This window comes from Eptatretus burgeri, chromosome 7 (assembly GCF_056783735.1).
Source record: "Eptatretus burgeri isolate ZD-2024b chromosome 7, Ebu_testis_v1, whole genome shotgun sequence".
Classification (NCBI taxonomy): domain Eukaryota; kingdom Metazoa; phylum Chordata; class Myxini; order Myxiniformes; family Myxinidae; genus Eptatretus; species Eptatretus burgeri.
This window is the reverse complement of record NC_140967.1, coordinates 31,819,341-31,840,872: the sequence shown is the minus strand read 5'-3', so window position 1 is coordinate 31,840,872 and position 21,532 is coordinate 31,819,341. Positions and strand designations below refer to the sequence as shown.

At 42.1% G+C, this 21,532-nt stretch overlaps 1 protein-coding gene across 2 annotated transcripts in view; it reads left to right on the top strand.

Moving 5' to 3' along the window:
- Positions 1-21,532, top strand: part of PKD1L3 (polycystin 1 like 3, transient receptor potential channel interacting) — a 232,144-nt gene that overhangs the window by 137,770 nt on the left and 72,842 nt on the right. For both annotated transcript variants that reach the window (XM_085887936.1, XM_085887934.1), the window contains exons 27-30: positions 710-888; positions 6,189-6,335; positions 6,588-6,787; positions 15,532-15,764. In XM_085887936.1, coding sequence (XP_085744062.1) covers positions 710-888; positions 6,189-6,335; positions 6,588-6,787; positions 15,532-15,764 — 759 coding nt within the window. The remainder of the gene's footprint in view (positions 1-709; positions 889-6,188; positions 6,336-6,587; positions 6,788-15,531; positions 15,765-21,532) is intronic.

The following is a 21,532-nucleotide window of genomic DNA, read 5'->3' as shown; positions in this document are numbered from 1 at the left end:
AGATCACCCATCTTTTCATTTTTGTTCACGATTATTCCCACAGTTTTGCTTTATGCTCACGTATTCCTTTTCAAGCTATCTACGCTCAAAGACTTGTGATAATTTGTGCAGTTTCATTGCACTTGTTTTTGAAACTTTTGTGCACAGAATTGTCTCGTCGTGATAAAGCTGGAAGATTATTTCATTACCCTTTCCTAAATTATGGATAATATTCAGCATTTCAAAAGTACCTGTGGATGAATAAAACAAGTGCTCAAGATAAAAGCAGCTTCATCATGTTACTTCATAATTGTTTTGAACTGCTGGATCAAGGCTGCGATTTCAGCGGTGGTTTCATAATTATTTCATTGCACGTTCGAGTTCTATGTACCTTGGTGTTTACTCTATTATGTCCTGGCATCGTACGTCATCGTGCAATTGTGTGAAAACTAATCTATGAACATTTTCTCATTTATGTTGGTTTGGCCAACTGCCGAAGAAGTCTCGTGGTAACCATGAATTATATACAGCTTTAAAGAGCCTTGATTTGTACAAAGGGCAGACAAGACCTTCTCCACACCAATTTTGTTCACCCATCTTGTTATCTCGTCATTCACAGTGCAATCGCTCGATGAACACCCATAACGGGCCTTGATCTTGCGGAGAAAAATAAATAAATAAAAATTCACAGCAAACTTAAGTTAATGTTAGGTCTATTGTTGTTTCACAGGTGACAATAACACTGTATGGATCGGATGGTCAGAGTGAACCCCATCACCTTGCTGACCGGAAAAAACCGCTCTTTGAACGAGGTGGTTCCGACACTTTCCTGTTAACCACCAGTGCCTCCCTGGGTGAGATGTTGAGTGTTCGCCTCTGGCATGACAACAGTGGGCAAGATCCCTCCTGGTAATTTAATCAGTTGATCTGAGTTTTGCGTCATGATTTTTTGTCTTTTTCTTTTTCATAGTAAAAACATTGTGAACTGGAGAGTTCATAGAACACCTTACCCCATGCAGTGTTCACTGTATAATTCAGTTGGAATAAATAAAAAAGGACCACTGGATCTGGAGCTTATCTGAGCCCTGGCCTCATGCTGCAACACAAATTTGGTAGAATTCTGACTGGTGGGACTGGTGAGGAAGATTTTTTGAAGGCATTTACACGATTTTCCAAATATTTTACTGTCGGCCATTTGGACACATTTCTGGTCAAGTGATCGGCATGATCTCCGCAATTTAACACCACGACCCTGTCCTAATGTTGTAACCCAAATTTGGTAGCATTCTCACGGTCGGGTCTGAAGTGGAAGATTTTAAAAGGAATTAATGTGATGTTCCCAAAAGTTGACAAAGTTGGCCATTTTGACACAATTATGGTCAAATGATCCATATAACTTCCACAATATAATTAACATCCTTACTCTACCATAATTTTGCAACCCAAATTTGTTAGTATTCTGACAGGTGGGTTTAGAGAGAAGATGATTTTGGAAGGAATTTGCGCAACCGCCATTTTGACACACTTTCCAGACATGCAATCAGCATGGCCTCCGTAATTTAACATTAGGACCGTGTCCTGATGTTGTGACCCAAATTTGGAAGGATTCTGACTGGTAGATCTGAAGAAGAATAATTTTTGAAAGAATTAATACGATTTTCAAAAAAATTGACTGTCGGCCATTTTGACATATTTTCGGTCATGTGATCACCATGGATTTAACATCAGGAACCTATCTTAATGTTGTAACACAAATTGAGTAGCATTTGACGAGTGGGTCTGGAGAAGAAGATTTTTGAAGAAATTTACCCGATTTTCCCCAAAATTGACCGTCGGTCATTTTGACACACTTCCGATCACGTGATCGGAATGACTTCAGCAATTTAACATCCCTACCCTGGCCTAATGTTGAAACACAAATTTGGTGGCATTCTAACTGGTGGGTCTGGAGAAGAAGACTTTTGAAGAAATTTATGTGATTTTCCCCAAAATTGACCATGTCGGCCATTTTGACACACTTCCGGTCACGTGATCGGAATGACTTCAGCAATTTAACATCCCTACCCTGGCCTAATGTTGAAACCCAAATTTGGTAGCATTCTATCTGGTGGGTCTGGAGAAGAAGATTTTTTGAAGAAATTTATATGATTTTCCCCAAAATTGACCATGTTGGCCATTTTGACGCACTTCTGGTCACGTGATCGGAATGACTTCAGCAGTTTAACATCCCTACCCTGGCCTAATGTTGAAACCCAAATTTGGTAGCATTCTAACTAGTGGGTCTGGAGAAAAAGATGTTGGAAGAAATTTACTAGGTCGGCGATTTTGATGTACATATTTTAAGTCTTGTGACCGGAATGAGCTTTGCAATTCCTGTTACCAGTCAGGAGAGGCAAGTTGTTGAAAAATTTCAGCCGGATTTTCCCAGCGGTTTGGCTGGAGAAATCAAGAAAGGAGACGGACGGACAGACGGCGTACGATGACATTACCTTATCTGGAATGTAAATTCTACAAAAGCTAATAATAATGTTAAAGTTTTAAAAAAAAAAAAATCCAGAAGTTGAGCACCATTGAAGCAGTCTAATGCACCACCTTTTTAACATGTACAAGTAAAACTGGAGGATTTTGGAAGCGGTAGCAAGGCGATTTACGTTCTTCAGTTTTCAAGTGCCGTATGTAATTCAATTTGAATAAAATAAAGATCGTAAAGGTCATATAAATAAATTAATTCCGGAAGTTTACCATCGTTGACACTGTTTATTACACCACCTTATTTAACACGTCACTTTAGTTCTTCGTACCTGTTGTTTGTGTCCTTTATAACATCCTTAAAAACAGTAAATTTCCTGTTTGGAATGATTTTCAATTTTGTTTGTCTGCCTGTCCGGCAATCAGATTAAAAAATATCATCTCACTTCCAAAGTACTGCTAAACAACAGGTTCATTTTCGGATTAATATTCAAAATATAACATTCATTTTGAATTAAGTTGTTCCTCGATCATAAACTGACGTTTGTGGATGTGCAAGGACGAACAGAAGTGAACCTATTGCTTAACCCTGCTCTTCACTTCGCGTGCACGGGGTAATGATGAGTGTCACAAACTGTGAGCCTGAAAAAGGTGGACAAGAGGACAAAGTGTGAAATGCTGAGATGAGTATAAACCTTTCCAACATTGGGATGAATGATCTTTCATCATTGAAAAAAAAAGTTGGTACTTTGGAAATTATGGAAGATGCACAAAAATATGTCGTATAATTAAACATTAAAAGTGAAGAATGAGCCAAAATGAACACGAAGAGTATTGATGTTTCGACAACACCTGTTTTTGCCAAATAAATAGCTGAAATCATGTAATATTCATCTGCAAAGATGTGCTGACATGCACGTACACAATTTATTATCGTACGTGACGTGACGTGACGGCTGAATCGTGTTGGATATTTTATTTTGACTCCTGGAATAGTTCTGTTTGAATATAAATGTCATATAAACTTACTCAAAATGCAAGTTTTGTATCTCTCTCGTGAATGCATATTTAAAACGAGGATTTGTTAGCAAATTCGGCCTACTGCTTGCATCTCTGAGTATAGCTATGCAGCTGTTGCGATTCCTCTGTAGATTTTTGCTTTTTGTATATAGGCCCATAGACATGGCTTAAGGTGCAGGAAATTCCAACGATATTAAAGGCCTTGGTTTCCGTGGCATCGAGGTGAGCAAGGTGTGCAGCAGTGGTGCCAGCCCACAGGGGAGAGCAGTCCTCCATCAAGCTGCAGATGAAGGTCTTGTATGTGGAAAGGAGATCAAATGTGTCAAGGAAGTACTTTGATGACAGAGAGTGCCCAGTCCTTTCAAACTGGCTTTGGAGGCCAACTTTGAAATTTTGGCTTGCCCAAGAAAGATCATGACTGATAGTGAGACCCAAGAGTTTGAGTGACTGAACTTCTTTGAGAGGATTGTTAAGAAAGTGGATGGAAGGATTTGCCATACAGTCCTTGCAGAGCGAGAGAGTGATAGTGTGACATTTGTCAAGATTGAAAGACATATTCCATGTATTTCACAAGCTTGTGATTTTGCCAAGACCTGAAGAGAGGGAAGAGGCTGCTTTCTATCTCTCTGAAGGATGAGGGGCAGGAATGTGGAATTTGGTCAGGGTGCTGGTACATTTTAAAAGATACTGTGGGATCTTTAACACACACCAGTGAATGGTAGAAGACGGGACAACCCAGGTTAACATCCCTTCCAAAGAACGGTGAACGGCATACTGTCTGATGGAATACTCCATCTGAAAACCACCAGGATGACAATTTGCATCATTTATTTATTTAATCAATTCGCCTCAAAGTGTTTTCATTCTCACAAGAGTTTACTGGAGTGTGTGTGTGTGCGTGTGCGTGTGCGTGTGCGTGTGCGTGTGTGTGTGTGTGTGTTTCATGCTTATTTTCCATGAGTGTGTGTTTGTTTTCTGTGTGTGCATACCGCAACATTTCTGCATCAATATGGAAACAAATATTCTTTGTGGCCAAAGCTGAATAATAGTAGAAGGTGAAATGGAGGTGTCCTATTATTCCATGGAGACCAAGTTGCAATGCATACTTTTGTACTTGGTTTGGGGGTGGTGGGGCAGTTTTGGTTGATGCCAACAAGGGGAGGGGAGGATAAATGCTACCATATTTAAGGCGCTGTCACACCTTGATGATTTAGCCAGCAATGGCAACGTATAAAAATGTATGTAAAACGTTGGCATACGCTGAAATTTTGATGTTTTTTTATCTTGCCAAAACGAAGTTTTTGCAAGATATGTTAGTCAGCTTGTATGTTTTTTTTTTCTTTGTTTGTTTGTCTGTAATCACGTATAAAAAATTCTGCAGAGCACAGTTATCATTGGAAATTTTTGTAACTTCGCATATCAGAGGCCTCCAGAGGTCCCTTTCAGCGCATAAAATTTTGAAGGTCAAGGTCAAAGGTCAAGGTCACTTTGTCGCAAATCAGGGGAGTCGACGAAACCCTTATTTTTTGAGTAATTTTGATCGGATCGTCTTTAAACTTCATGGGAATATAGTTCATGGTCTGGCGCTCAGCTGATTAATTTTTGGTGGCGATTGGCCTTGACCTTCATGGTTAGCGCCTAAGGTCAAACCTATTTGACCCCAAGGTCAAATTTTCAAGTTTTGGAACCATATCGTGTAGTACCTCAAATTGAACACCTCGATGAGTGCTTTCTAGATATGTCAAGCTTGAGACATTATGACGTCATTTGGTGACGTTATGAGGCAAACGCATATTTTTCATGGTTACTCTGTAGAACGATTCTCATCGGAAACTCTCGTAGGCAGATATTCCTCAAGGAGTCGCTCCTGGTGGATAGCAGCTCTGTTCACCTCAGTGTGACCTCAAAGAAGTCACACGTGGTCACCTTTTGGCAAGATACGGGTCACCCTGTGGGTGACATTGGTTTATTTGTGTGTCTGTCTGTCTGTCTGTGAAAAGGATATCTCACAAAGTTATGAATGAATTCAGATGAAATTTGGTGGAGAGGTTGGTTGTGTGTGACAAGGAAGAATTGATTAGATTTTGGTGAAGATCAGAATCCAAATACGGATACTAGAATTTTTAAGCGATTCTTCACCATTGAGAGATTGGGCCAAAATCAATATATAGCACAGTATATCAAAAAGTTATGGATGGATTCGGACGAAACTTGGTGGAAAGGTTGGTTGTGTGTGGCAAAGAAGAATTGATTCAATTATGGTGAAGATCCGGATCCGGAAACGGGAGTTTTTCTTTTAATTTTTAAGTGATTCTTCACCATTGAGAGATGGGGCCAAAAACTATGTATAACATGACACTCCAAAAAGTTGTGGACAAGTTATGACAAAAGTAGGTGGATGAGTTAGTTAGGTGACAAGAACAAGCGGATTCGATTTTGATTCAGGTCCGGATCCAGATCTGGCCTATCAGTCGATACAAAACGTAAACTGTTCAGCCTGGCAGAGGTATGTGCTCTATCGAGTGTCATTCTAGTTGCATAAGCAATAACCTGGTGGTCTCATATCTTGCACAGGTTAAATTGGGTTAAAAAGGTGACATAATGGTAACAGAAAGCTCTAGTAAATAACCTGTACAGTTTTGAATCCTGAAAACTAGCACATGTCATATGCATGCGAAAGTGCGTGCAATTTTTCATTCTTATGCTATTCTTACCCACAGGTATATCTCACGTGTGACTGTGCACGACTTGGACATGGAACATCGCTCCCAGGTTCTTTGTGACTCCTGGTTGGCTGTGGATGTTGGGGAGGGTCTGCTTGACAGAAATTTCCCTGTTTCCTCACCTGCAGAGCTCACACAGTTTAGGTAGGAGCTTATGTCCCATTCGCAGGATTAATCTTGCATCTAACTTAGAGGTCACATCTAACTTTGTTCTACAAGCAGAATTATCAGGACATAGCATTTTCCTTGCCCCTGGATCGATATATTGACTTGCATAATCTTCAGCATATTGCATCCATAACACAAATCATTCATCAAGTGTGACAGCAGATGTGATCTATTGATGCCAAAATATCTACACTCACTTCATGCTAACCTTGGATCTCTATTCACCAGGAACCTATTCTACCAGAAGACAACCCGTGACCTCCGTGATGGACATCTTTGGTTCTCTGTTTTGAGCCGCCCTCCTCGAAGTAACTTCACACGTGTGCAGCGTGTGTCATGCTGCCTGTCCCTCCTCCTTTGTACAATGCTGACAAGCATCATGTTTTGGGGAGTGCCCAAGGATGCTGCAGAACAACACTTGGACTTAGGCGAGTTCGAACACCATACATGTTTTAATTATCCCTTTTTCAAATACCTTTTTTGGGAGAGGGGGTTAAATTGGTCTCAGGTTAATTGTGGACCTTGTAGGTACATATATCACATGCAGTATGAACACGAGTCAACATCAGTGTACTTTTACATGAATTACATGGACATTAGCAGACAAAGGACAAACATGTAGCACATGGGATTTGAACCTGGGTTCCAACAGCATGAGATAGGAGGTCAGATAGGAATGCCAAACAGGTTAACAATTTACATATTATTGGTATGAAAGGTACATCTTACTTCCATATGGAAAATTTTCCAAAAAGGCAATGTGAGGCAGAGAAGAAGAAGTTTGTTCTTCTTTTACAAGCAAGTGTAAATGACACAAAAACCTATGTAAAGGGGAGTGCTCCATTTAGTATTTTTGCTCTATTTGATGAAATAGGACACAAACTCCCTACTTGAGTGGCAGGAGGGGTTATATTATTATTATCCTCTCTGGGGTATATAGTTTACAGTAGATGTCGGCTAGTCTGTGGGAGACATGATAAGCATTTAATACCTCAAGAACGTCAGGTTTCCTCCCTTTTACTTTCGTGCTAAACAACAGTAGAGACTGTTTAAAAAGGTAATCATACATGTTTGTGGTTTATAATATTTTTTTACTTCCGCTTAGGGTTTTCCACGAAACGTCATGATGTGATAAGCTATTCATACACGTCAACACAACATTTGTCAAAGGACAAACAAAAACCCTTGGGGAGAGGGGATATTATTACTATTAATATATTTTTGTAATAACAGCAAAAAAATATATACCCATCAGAGATGGGGAATCCCCCGCCATTGAAATAAATGTTGATGCCCAAGCCAGCCGGACGGACGGACGGACGGACGGACGGACGACCCGGGTGACAACAATATCCCCCTTCCGCCACATGGCGGGGCATAAAAACAGTCAGACAGAGAGAAAGACAGACACCAAGTTGCATATTTTAGTATGATATCGGTGCTAAAACAAAATTATTACTGACACAATGGATGGAGTCAACAGAATTGTTGATTGAGGCATGTTGACCGTCTGTGGGAAGTAAGAAAAAGCTGACGTTTCTGGCGTTAAACCCCTTGGCTGAGAAAAAGATGGAGAAGGGATTTGGGGTGACTTCCCTCTTTTGCTATGATGAAGGGTTAATGCATGGAATGTCAGCTTGCTTCTTCGTCTTCTTCTTGCTTCCCGTGGTGGGTAGCAAACCTTGATCAACGTTCTGATGATTCCAACCATTGTTCTAGTTGACTGCCGATGCAGATCGACACCTGCAGGCTGTTTTAACACTTAATACACATTTTTCAGGCACATCCCAAGGTTTTACGATATACGAGCAGAGTACCCGCTCTATGGGCGATCTTGTTCCAAGCATGCAAAGTGTTCTTATGATGCATATCTTTATTTGGGCAGTGTATAGGCAACTGACATCTCTGCATGGGCAACTATATATATATATATATATATATATATATATATATATATATATATATATATATATATATATATATATATATATATATATATGTATAAATATATAACCCGTGCTACGTGCACAAAGCAAAAACATGCCTTCTGCTTATAATTCAAAACACCTTATTGAACTGGAAAACATGGGGATAGGAATACTGCACTGTAAATGGTGGAGACTTGCAATACCCTCCCCCAACTGGAGGTGGCACTACAATACACACATTTACATCGAGAATTTGCATCATCCCACCCCCTTCCTCAAGACCACTGGCAAAGATAAAAACACCCCGATACAATAATTGGGATCATGCTGATCCTCTGTAGCAAGTCTGGATGTAATTGGCCTAGAACTGTAAGAGAAGTAGCATGACAAACAAACCCACAAACAAACAAACACCGATCCGTGAATTATAGTCAGGTCAGGTCAAGTATGGAAGCATGCGCCGGAGCAGCGCGTCGCTGCGTCCACTTTCCTTTCCGTCGGTATTACAGGGGCCTCCGTCTGGTCATCCCCCAGGCAGGTGCCTGGCCCATCCACATCTCCTTGAGATGCCGATCAACCTGCTGCAACCACGAGGCACGTGATCGGCCTATTGGCCTCCTCCACTCACGAGGCTCCCTCGCTGAGAGAATCTGGTGAGCAAGAAAAGGTTCAGGAAAGCGAGGCACATATCCATACAGCCGTAGCTGATGCTCACCAATGATGCAGGCAACAAATCTCATTTGATTCTCTCTGAGGAACAGATTGTTGGACACAAAGTCCGACCAGCAAGAGCTAAGGATTCCCAAAAGAGACCTGGTACCAAAGGAATTAAGTCGCTGTCTCACATCCATAGAGCAAGACAAGAAGCACCAAGGACCTGAAGACTCGGACGTTCATCCTCCTGCACAGGTACCCGAAGCGCCACACCCCATGATCTAGTGAATCCATGACTCCTCAGTCCTGACCTCTGGCTCAGCCAGCAGAGACATGAATATCACTGTCAAGGTAAGTGAATTGCTCTGTGACCTCAACATCCATGCCACAAACAGATACAGACAAGATAGCATCATGCAAGATGTCAATGAAAGTCTGGATCTTAGTTTTGACCCAGGAAACCCATAATCCCAGTGGCTTCGACTCCTCATTCAGCACATTGAGGGCCCCCAAATGGACATCTAGAGTCTCTGCAAAGACGACTGCATTATATGCGAAATCAAGGTCAGAGATCTTGACATTCCCAAACGATGCACCGCAGCTTGATCTTTCCGACATCCTCCCCAGAATCCAGTCCATAGAAGCGCTGAAAAGTGTGGATCCAGTACACACCGCTGACAAACTCCAGTCACAACTGGGAATAAGTGAGAGATGGCATCACCACATCTCACAGAACTCTCAGTACCAGAGTATACTTCAGACATCAGATCGATCAGTTTTGATGAGACCCCATGAAGACCAAGAATCCTCCAGAGGGCATCCCGATTCACTGAATCAAACACTTTGTAGAGATAAGCATGGGCTGTAAGTAGTCCCTGCCGATACTCTCATCTGCGTTTAGTGAAGACCTGAAGAGCAAGGATACATTCAATCATTGACCTCTTTGTTGTAAAGCCTGACTGATCTGGACGCTGCTGCTCAAGCAGATGGTGGCAAACCCGATCAAGAATTATCCGAGCAAAGACTTGCCTGGCACCGAGAGCAGCGTCACCCCTCGGTAGTTGTTGCAGTCCTGGCGATCATGCCGTCCTTTCCAGAGAGGGACAACAAGGCCCCTATTCCAGTCAGTTGGGATGATGCTTATGTTCCAGGCAGAGCACAGAACTGCATGCAATGACATAAGTGCAGCATTTCCACCAACCTTGAAGTTCAGCATGGATGCCACAGATCCCAGGAGCTTTACCCCATTTCAACTGGTTCACCGCAGCCTGTGTTTCCACAAATGATGGTGGATCACAGTTGATTGGAGGGTCAGCAATAGGGATAGTAACACCCCTGACATCCAATTCAACAACTGGTGGATCAGCCTGGTACAGCCACTCAAAATAACTGGCTCATCGGGCCTTCACTTCAGACTCTTCTGTCAAGGGCCCACCACCACCCGCTCTTACTGCAGTACACCGATGGACAGGCTTGGAGGAACACAATGCACAAATTCCCCTATAAACAGGCTGAGAATCACTTGACCCCAGGTGATGCTCTACCCCCTCACAGATTCCTTGCACATCGACCTCCTTGTCCACCCTCGGCATGTCTTACTCCTTCGCTCCCTGAACAGCTCAGCTCTGTCATTCAGCCTGGCCCTGCAACTCTGGGCAAAGGTATCCAGTGTCCCTTGAGAGACAAATTTCTTCTTCGCCCTCCGGTGAGTTTCATGACATCCTCCAGCAACATCAAGGATGGTGGCCTTGAAGGCACTCCACAACTGTTCAGGATTCCCGAAAGCACCCAGACCCCCCCAAATCCCCACTCAGCCTGTTCGCAAACTCCTCAGCTACCTTTCATCCTTGAGCTTGCCAACATCCAACCGAGGCTGGGATGGTACCATTCACTCGGATTTAAGTTGCAATTTCAAAGTTGCTACAACAAGCCTGTGGTCAGTATTGAGGAACTGAGCACTCTGGTTGACCCTGCAGCTCTGCATCATCCTCCAGCACCCATCAACTAGCACATGGTCAATCTACTTTACAACAACACCCGCGTTGGAATAAAAAGTCTAACGATGAGACTGTGGGCAATGAAACTATGAACCAGCCACCTGAAGTCCATGACTTCTTGCAAAGTCAAGGAACCTAGTGCTATTCTCATTCACAGTTCCAGAGCCATGGGGAGCTACACATATCTCATAAGCATCCTTAACTTCACTGTGAAGCCTGTGAAACACCATATCAGTTCCAGTCAATGCATTGAAATCCCCCAAGACTGGAAGATTATCTCGCCTGGGGCACTGATCAACCACAGACTGGAGCGTGGCATAGAATGCGTCCTTCACAGTGAGATCACTCGCCTCTGTCGGAGAAGATACAGAAACCAAGGAAACGACACCCAAGGAGTGACGAATCCTTAATCTCATAATACGCTCGTTGACCCATGTTACCTCAATTATCATTGGAGTCAGCTTATTGGACACAGCTACAGCAACTCCTTTGGCATGATAACCATCATAGAAACTAGACCAATAGTCGGTGTAACCACCCGCCATGATCTCGCCGCAATCCGGTCTTAGAACCTCAGATAGTGCTGCATTACCGATATCCAAATGCTTGAGCTCAGATGATAACAGAGACTGGTGATCATCCTCTCTTAGTGATGGGACATTTCAGGCACCCACCTGAAGGCACCGCCTCAGGTTCACTCAATGAGACTGTCATCTGGTGGACGACACCTCAGCACTACCCCGACACACACAACCGCAATGTGACCCAGGAAGGTGACCCCATGGTTTTCGTCCTATCATCAAAGAGTGGGGGTCTCGAAAGCTTTGTCCCAATCCCATCGTCGAAACACCCAAACATCCAAACTTTGTCCAAACACCCTCCTCACCAGGGAACCTGGTGGAGGAGATGGTTTAGTCACTGACAACCCGACCATGAAACAGGTTAGTACAGGTTTACGTGGTACCTGTAGCAAGTCACAGATCTAATCTGACCTGACCTGACAATATAGTATGGATACTAATATAAGCTTCCATTTTCCACTCTATAAACTCATGGGAAATAAGTTGTGTGGGCCTTTGCTATCAAGTTTGTTACAAGCACTGTATTATAATAAATAATAATAATGATAATAAATAATCCAAGTCTGAAGATGACGATGGTCCATGAGCGGTATTTGACGATGTAGATTGTTTCAGAAGTCAAGGATGAGACAATGTGTTGTTTGACCAAGTTATAAAAATGATCAACATGATGTGGTACGAGTGACAGGTTATTAGCTGCAAAATGTCGAAAACCCGGTTTCGTTCAACAACTTTCAAAATTTGACCTTTGCATAACCTTTAAAGGTCCCAAAACAATGTTGTGGACATTAAAATAAGGAAACAGGATATGTGCTATAGCTTATTGGAGTTAGTTCGTCGAAGAAGGTCGAAAACCCTGTTCGATTCCCACAACTTTGAAAATTTGACCTTTGTGAACTTTCTAGGTCAAAGGTCAAGGATTATGACCTTTGGTGCAAAACTTCCTCTGGAACATTGCAAGAACAATATAACGTCATACAGGCTATATGGCATTTTGCACTCCTCAGATAATTGTCCATACTTTGATGAAATCAGCGTAAAAACAAATTGAAGGGGGTGCCACGGGCAAGGTGTTCGAGATGGAGCAAAATGGTTTCAAGACTTTAGGTGGGGAATGACCTCAAGATTATGCATAAATAATATTGTCATCCTCGCTCTCAAAATTTGGGCGGTCGTATGATTTTTACGTCAAAATTCGCAATTTTCAAAGTTCGTGACATTGTGACCTTGACCTTGGGACAAAAATGAAAAATCGAGTTCCGTGGGGCTATGCAGGTGCCATTGGGCTAACCAAATACCGAAACCCCTGCCAGATTCGACAAACCCCTCGGAGAAGATAAATTTTTATGTCAAAATTCGCAATTTTCTAAGTTCGTGACCTTGTGACCTAGACCTTGGGACGAAAATGAAAAAAAAAAATCGAGCTCCGTGGGGCTATGCAGGTGCCATTGGGCTAACCAAATACTGAAACCCCTGTCAGATTCCACAAACCCCCGAGGAGAAGATGCAAATTGAAATCGGCCACCCCCTAAAAACACATGCTTTTTGGGCGTGGCTCCACCCATAATGGGCGCACCAAGCCCATTCTCAGGAAAACACAACTAGATCATGATATAAACCTCCCACTAAAATTTTATCAGGATTGGATCAAAACCCACGGAGCTATGCTCGGGACAGACAGAGACAAGCCGGTAGGCGGACATGGGTAGTCGACTACCCAATAGAACCTGACGCGATGGGCCCGTTCGATGGGGAATGACCTGAGGATTAAGCACAAGAAAATTCATGATTCTAGCTTCAAGGGTTAATGCTGCAGATTATTTTTTCGTTAAAATACCCCCACATTTAGAGGTTTTTTGGCCGTTGTAGGCAACGGAGGGGTCCATTGCAACGGTGCTTTCTCACACATAACTAGGACATACCATGAACCTACCATACCATTTTCATGTATATCTGACTCAGTCTCTGAGATATAACGAACTTCGTTTTTTTATTGTTTTCGACCAGGGTTCATTCAAAGTCCATCTTCTCCGACAGTTTTCATAGGATCCGGCTGGAAATTTTTGACAACATGGCTGAATGTACTGCCAACAGTCGGTCGTGGCCCGATTTTTGATTTTCGAAAAAAATAATTTTTTATGATTTTTCAAAAATTTCAAAGTCCCGTTGATGGCAACCAAAGGGACGTTAGCAGCCAGTACCTACGTGGCACAACGAGGTCATAAACTGGTCCTACCACCCAAATTTCATCAAAATCGAACAATTGCAAGGGGGTCAAAAACCCCTGACAAACACACACACGGACAGACCAACACCACGACCAACAAATAAGGGTAGATCAAAAAAAACATTTTTTTTTTCGACTCGATCGACTACCCATCACACACCAATAACGAATATAGTGGTCACTTGTTTTTTTCGTGAAAATATTTTTTCATGAACCAATTATTTTTTTCGTGAAAATATTTTTCGTGAACCAATAATACGAGTTCCCTTCCTAGGAACTTCAATGCAGGAGGAGACCATTAGCCCCATCAAGTCTGCACAATGGTTGCCAACCTATGGTTGTTTGTCCATTCCCTATCCTTTTTAAACGCCGAGCGTCAAGCACATAGTATTTTAGCCTTTGGTGTCACTCAGTCGGTCAGGGTTTGATTCAAACCGCTGATCTCCTAGACTCAGAGTGGACACTCGAACTATTATGCCACAAAGTCTGGTAAAACTAGCAGTGAATTATGACTTAAAAACATTTTGGTGACAGGTCATGGATTAATTGACTTCATTTGTGAACCTAACATGACGTCTCACTCAAGACTAAAACGAAAACCAACTCTGGTGCTCCACCCGAAGGCAGATTCAGTGTTGCCAAAGCAGCTTCGTGAAAAGGATGACACAGGTGGTTTTCTGTTGTCTTCCCAGTGGCAGTAATGGCAGGAAGTTTCATTTGATAACCTGCCTACTTTTCACAAAGGACACTGCGGGATCTTTAACATCCACCAACTAATGGCGACCGACGAGACGCCCGGTTTAAAGTCTTTCCAAGGGATGGCGCGCGCACGCACACACACACACACACACACACACACACACACACACACACACACACACACACACACACACACACACACACACACACACACACACACACACACACACACACACACACACACGACTCACCTTGCCTGTGAAGCACCCGGACAGTTTTAGTTGGGTCAAGATTCAAACCCAGGCAAGATAGCTCAAGGACGATCGATCGTGCTCATACCTCCAGGCCATCCTGCCTGGTGGAATCATTTTTTCACTTATTTACAACATTACTTAATACGGACAAATTGAGAAGACAACAATTATGCATCTTCTCAAGTCCTTCATTAATCAGTTTTATGGTAAAATGTTAATTAAATAATTATCTTTGCTTTCCAATTTTAGTCTTTTTCTGCCCCCCCCTCTTTTTTTTTTAACATGGGGTTTTATTCAAATTATTGTGCTTGTCTACACACTTGCATAGTTGTGCGTCTCCTCATCCATTTTGGAGCATACATGGGTTGATCATAATCAACATGGACAAACACAGAGTTAGGAAAATGAAATGTTGCCGAGTCCCATGCATGAAAAGGTTAAAATTGTTGTGAAACAACTATGTAGTAAAATAACAATTTTGTTAATGCCAAGCCATTGGCTTTTATGCCAAGCCACAGACCTTTAAAATGAAACATGAGCGTGAACAAGTGCCGTTAACATAGGACTGAGGTTACAAAGACAACGGGCATATATATATTTCAACAGGAGTGGATTAACTGCCTAGTTTTAGGAAAAAGAAATATATGAAAGACTGAAAAATATTGGTGTTTGAAAATTGTAAAAAAAAAAAAGAAAAAAAAAAGAAGAAAAAAAAAGGGAGATGTGTTTGAGTTAAACAGATATCCTGAGATGAAGTAAGATAAAAAGAAAGAAGAGAATTCTCCTCCCTGCAAAAGTAATGTAATGTTTCAAGGTCATTTGTCCATTCTAGGTGAGTTCGAGTTCACCTGGACAGAAATCATGATTGGCATCGAGAGTTCAATCATTATGTTTCCCATCAACTTGCTCATAGTGCAAATTTTCCGACTTGCCCGACCGAAGCCAAATCGTTTGGTGCCAGGACATCGTCCAGCGACTGCCAGCTCCAGGCAGGGCAGCAATATAGGCTGGCGGCTTCGCCGTTTACCTTGGCGTGGTGCTCCTACTCCACAATCAACGTTACAGGTGAATTCATTCACTTCCTGTCCTGTTGAACACAAAATTAATGCTTCTTGATGTTCTATTCCACTACAATTTTTATTTCCCAAAATAACTTTTATACATTTTTTTTCTCAAAATAACTTTTCTCACACATGACCATCATGATTTTTATATATATATATATATATATATATATATATATATATATATATATATATATATATATATATATATATATATATGACATATGTCCAGTAGATTTCTGATGTTTGTATATTGAAATATTTGATATCGAGATAACTGCAAATAATTAAAAAAAAAAAATTCAGGTCAAATGTGGTGATGTCAACCGAGTGATATCATATGATACCTTTCTTATCAGTGTCGGTAGAGAACTGTTTTTAACAATGTTTTTGCTCATTGTGATACAACAGTCTCGGGCCTCTAGGCCTATGAAGGAGCTCAACAACAAGGGGCAGCAGGTTCACAAATTACTAAATGGTATGGGGTGGGATGGACATATGTAAGGAGGAAAGCAGGAATAACACAAAAAAGAGTAACAATGGCCTGGGGAGGATCAGAATGAGAAATAATAAATGTGTGTGGAAGAGTTTGTGGATCTGTAGTGGCGCGTGCATGAGGCAGTGATGGGCAGTGCATTTGAAAAACGGAAATGAGGAGAACGAGAAGATGGACACCGGGAGATGATTCGACAATTGGGGCACAATTAGGAGAATAATAGGATGAATGGATGCAGGTGCACAACCCATCTGGACTTTAGGAGGGTGACCAGATGAAGGATTTTATAGGAATGCATCCGACCTGGGGTTGCTTAGGGAAAGTTGAGGTAGGAGAGATCAAGAGGAGCAAAGCCAGATGTAAGCTTCCATAAAACAGAGCACCTGTAAAACTGTGGGACAGTGACAGTCCTTGGGAATCCGCTTCCTGTTAGGATAAACCAATGGCGCAACGTGCCTTGTTTTGAACCACCTCAAGAAAGGTAAGGTGGAAAGCAGGAGCCCCAGCCCAGAGTGGACAGCAATATTCCATTTAGCCCCATGTGAAAGCTTTGTTTGTACACTGTAATTACCTCTGTGTGGCTCAGGAATGCCTCACCTCCACAGAGAACTCTCAGTCAGCGACTAGTTTTTGATGCTTGGTGATATAATCTTCTCATGAAAGGTTATGGCAGATAATGAGGCCAAGGAATTCCAGGGGCTGCACCTCTTCCACTGGCTGTCCAGAGAAATGGATTAGGCAGTTCAATTGCTGATCCATGTGCAGAGAGAATGTAAGAGCATGTCACTTGTCAGCATTGAGTGTCATGTTCCAAGTAGCTGACCAGCAGCTCTTGTTATTGACAGAGAAACCAAATCAGTACTTGCAAACTTGGCCAGTGCTCTCCTGGCACTGTAATTTTCTTTCTAATTGTGCATATTTGTAAAATTATTGCAATAACATCACATGCACAATTAATTTACTTGTTTGCTTATTATCCATTATATATGGACAGCAAAGAACAATTTTTTTTGAAACCTGCCATTACATACCAAAGCTGTACTCCGTGATGTAAATAGGCTCTGAGCATTCGCATCCATCTTATGCTTCGGCATATCCGCTTGTTTTCTATTTCCTCCATCACCTCATATGAATGGAGGTTATGTTTTCACCCCTGTTTGTCTGTCTGTGAACAGAATATCTCAAAAAGTTGTGTACAGATTCAGACAAAATTGGTGGACAGGTTGGGTGTGTGATAAGGACCAACTGATTCAATTTTGGTGAAGATCTGGATCTGAATCGGGATACGAGAACTTTTTAATTTTCTTAATCGATTTTCATCATTGAGAGAAAGTGCCAAAAACAATATATAGCACGTTATTTCAAAAAAATTGTGGATGAGTTATGACAAAACTAAGTGGATAAGTTGGTTAGGTGACAAGAACAAGCCGATTAGATTTTAGTCAAGGTCCGGATGTAGATCCAACCTATCAGTGGGATACAAAACGTAAACCATTCACACTGGCGGAGATGATGCGCTACCGAGGGCAGTTTTAGTTTGTCAATGTTTTTAATCCATCTTATCCTGGTGGAGACCATTGGAAACTTCCACAATTATAATAATGTTTATGACAATTACGAGATTTGGCAAAATATAACTCGTATGTAAAGTGCCAATTGATTTGGCTAAGTGTAACTCGAACCAATTATGTTTATCCCCGGGAACAATTTCATCATTACTTTTGTACTTCACCATGTGGGAGACATTAGATTTTATAATATCTTATCTTACAATCACCACTTAGTGTTGTATACGAGATGAAAACACCCTTGATTGAGCTTTTTCTCGTTAAGCTTGCGTTAAGTTAATTTGTTCCATTTTGATCGATGAATTTCCATTTCTTGCTTTGGTGAAAGGGATTTTTTTTTTAACAAGGAAAAGTCAACATGTATTCTGTCATTATGCTGAGAAGTGATAACAATGAAAAACAAAGCATAATGTTTATCATCACCTACAGTATTGGAAATAATGATGGAAATGCACACGGGGTATGCACAAATAAGGATGCCCTCATCGAGGACACAGCCCTCAACCACACCTTAAAACGAGATGGATGTGCATATTTTGCACATAAATAACGAAATAAATAAATAAAGATGTAGGTAGCAGTGGTGGTAAAGTGTATATAAATAAATAATTCAAGGTGGTATGTTAGTAGTGGAGATGGGAAAGTGTATATCTACATATATAAATGAATAATTCAAGGTGGTATGTTGGTGGTCGAGATGGTAAAGTGTAAGTAAATCAATAAGTAATTTGAGGTGAAATGGAGATAGTAGAATGGTAAAAGGAATATAAATAAATACAAGTCTGGAGACGGTGATGGTTCACGAGCAATGTACACGGTTCGCCTTTTTTATATTTTGACCTTAAAGGGGACGCCACGGGCAAAGTGGCGGGAATCGGGAAAAACGTAAATGATGTAAGTTGTAGGAATCGAAGAGCACTACAAATCGACCACAAATTGCGAAATCCTAAACGTAGTTCACCTTTTATATTTTTTTATGGCGGGAATCGGGAAAAACGTAAATGATGAAAGTTGCAGTACTTGAAGAGCACGACTTGCATGCCAACATTCATTCAAAACAGTTGAAAAACCTAGGAGCTCGATGCCCAATTTATTGATTTTTTTTGAAATTTTCTAAGTTCGTGACCTTGTGACCTTGACCTTGGGACGAAAATGAAAAATCAAGCTCCGTGGGGCTATGCAGGTGCCATTGGGCTAACCAAATACCGAAAACCCCTGCCAGATTCGACAAACCCCCTCAGAGAAGATGTAACTTGAAACCGGCTACCCCCCAAAAACACAAGTTTTTTGGGCGTGGCTCTGCCCATAATGGGTGCACCATGCCCATTCTCAGGAAAACACAACTAGATTATGATATAAACCTCCCACCCAAATTTTATCAGGATCGGATCAAAACCCACGGAGCTATGCTCGGGACAGACAGACAGACAGACAGACAGACAGACAGACAGACAGATACCCATAACGAATATAGTGGTCACTTACTGACTCGTGAACCAAAATGAATTGAGGTGGTGTCAGTAGCAATGATGATAAAGTGTAGAGAAACAAACAAATAATAAAAATGTGTGTGTTGATCGTGGAGATGGTAAAGTGTATATATAAATAAATAATGGTTCCCGAAAGCATTACAATCCTGTACTATTCTCTCCCATAAAATAAATACTCGATATTTTTAATTGATAAATTTAGAAATAAAATTGTTTATCCTATGACTTTTGGCTCAGATCCCAAAATACTTTGATGTGCCCCTTGCCTCGATAACATTGCATACATGTGCTGAATATGAAAAATGCGTCCAGTCATTTTTGAATAGAGGCTCTGGACGTATTGATGGATGGACTGATAGGACCCAAGTACAGTACTGTATATGGCCCAGTTGGGTTGACGTACTTACAACCAAGAGATACAAAACATCTGTAAGACTGTAATATGAAAATGAGTGACAGCTTCTGTGCTGCACCATCTTGCCAGAGAGCTTGGACTGTACATGGCGCATTTTCCCCCAAATTTCTGTGCAAATTATTTTCACGAAAAGAAGGTCATCACCACCATTAAAACTTTCAATTCTTAATAAAACTGGTATAAAACAAAGAAAAAATAAAATAAAATGTCATAGCCCCATTGCTTTAGTATTTTGCTGGATGGAGTTAAAGGGCTTGTCCATATTTATTTACAAACTAAAATGGCAACCAGTCAGCCATCTTTGATCAGATTGCAAAATAAAGTTAGGTGTAAGTGTATGCCATCATGTACTGTGCTTGTGCCAAGTTTGAACAAAACCGGACCATGCATGTCCAAGAAGTGGTTGGGAACATGTTTAAGTAACAAAAGAGTCGCCAGTCGGCCATCTTGGATCTGATCTCAACAAAAAAAAAATGATGTGCATATGTAAGCCATCATTCATAATGAACATCTTCTTCTTCTTCTTTCGGCTGCTCCCGTTAGGGGTCGCCACAGCGGATCATCCGTATGATCCGCATAGTGATTTGGCACATGTTTTACGCCGGATGCCCTTCCTGACGCAACCCTGGTCGCCTCTTACGACACAGGGATATGGTACACCTATTTTAACCTGGGTATACACCGGCCCAGTACACCGGTACTCATTTCGCCGACCTCGGAAGGATGGCAGGCTGAGTCAACCCCTTGGTGTATTAATTCAGTGGCCCAACGGAGCTTGAACTCAGGACCTTTTGGATCCCAAGCCGCTGCCCTAACCACTGCGCCAACACCAGATCATTCATAATGAACATATTGTTGTGAATTCGTGCCCCGCTGGCGTGCGAACGACCGTGTGTAGCCAATAGCGGCCGCTTCGCCCACCGAACGTGCAATTCAGTCATGACCCTCTCGGAACAACGCAGGGAGCTAGTCACGGGTGGGGGTTTAACCTCACCACAACTCAGTCCGCATTCTACCCGCGCGAAATAGGGTCCGATCACCGAATGGTCGAATTACCTAAGTACCCACGTGGATAGCGTACCGAGGAGTTGTACCAGGCCACAGGTCGACTCCGGACACGAACCGCTTAAGCGGCTCGTTCCGTGCTACAGGGATAACCGAGCGGAGTTATCGTCGACCTTGACGGTTCAGATTAGTTACCCGGTGTTTTAAACCCACTATTAATCCCTTACGTGATGCAAGATGGAGATTCAAACAAAGGAAAGGACGCAGCAAAACGGGGAACAATTGGACCAGCACATTTATTCTGCACCACACGGCAGCACGGAAGACACGTATATCACAGTCAAGCAAGAAAACACAATAAAAGCAAGCGAAGAGACACACGCAGATCTACAACCGAATAATGCAATTCACACGGCAACACTTAAAACAGTTCTACTTCACCAGACGGGCGCCACACACACGTTTACACAGAATCGAAAAGAAATGGAAGTCGCGACTTCCCTGAGCGTGTCGAGTCCTTGGCGACCGTAACTCCGAGTTCATCCGGCGTGGTCCACTGGGCTCGTGCCTCGCGCCTGCACGTGTCGTCTGCCCGACAGGAACAATCACCAGGGACCAGGTTTGACGACCCGTGGCAATTCGACGACCTGCGCCAATTCGATGACCTTCACCCGACCACGACCAGACCCGAACGAATGACAGAACCTCAACCTCTTCCTCCGAATGAATGAAACCAAGAGCAAGGACTCCCCAACAACGCTCGACAATTCTCATTCAGGGACAAGGGAACAGGGA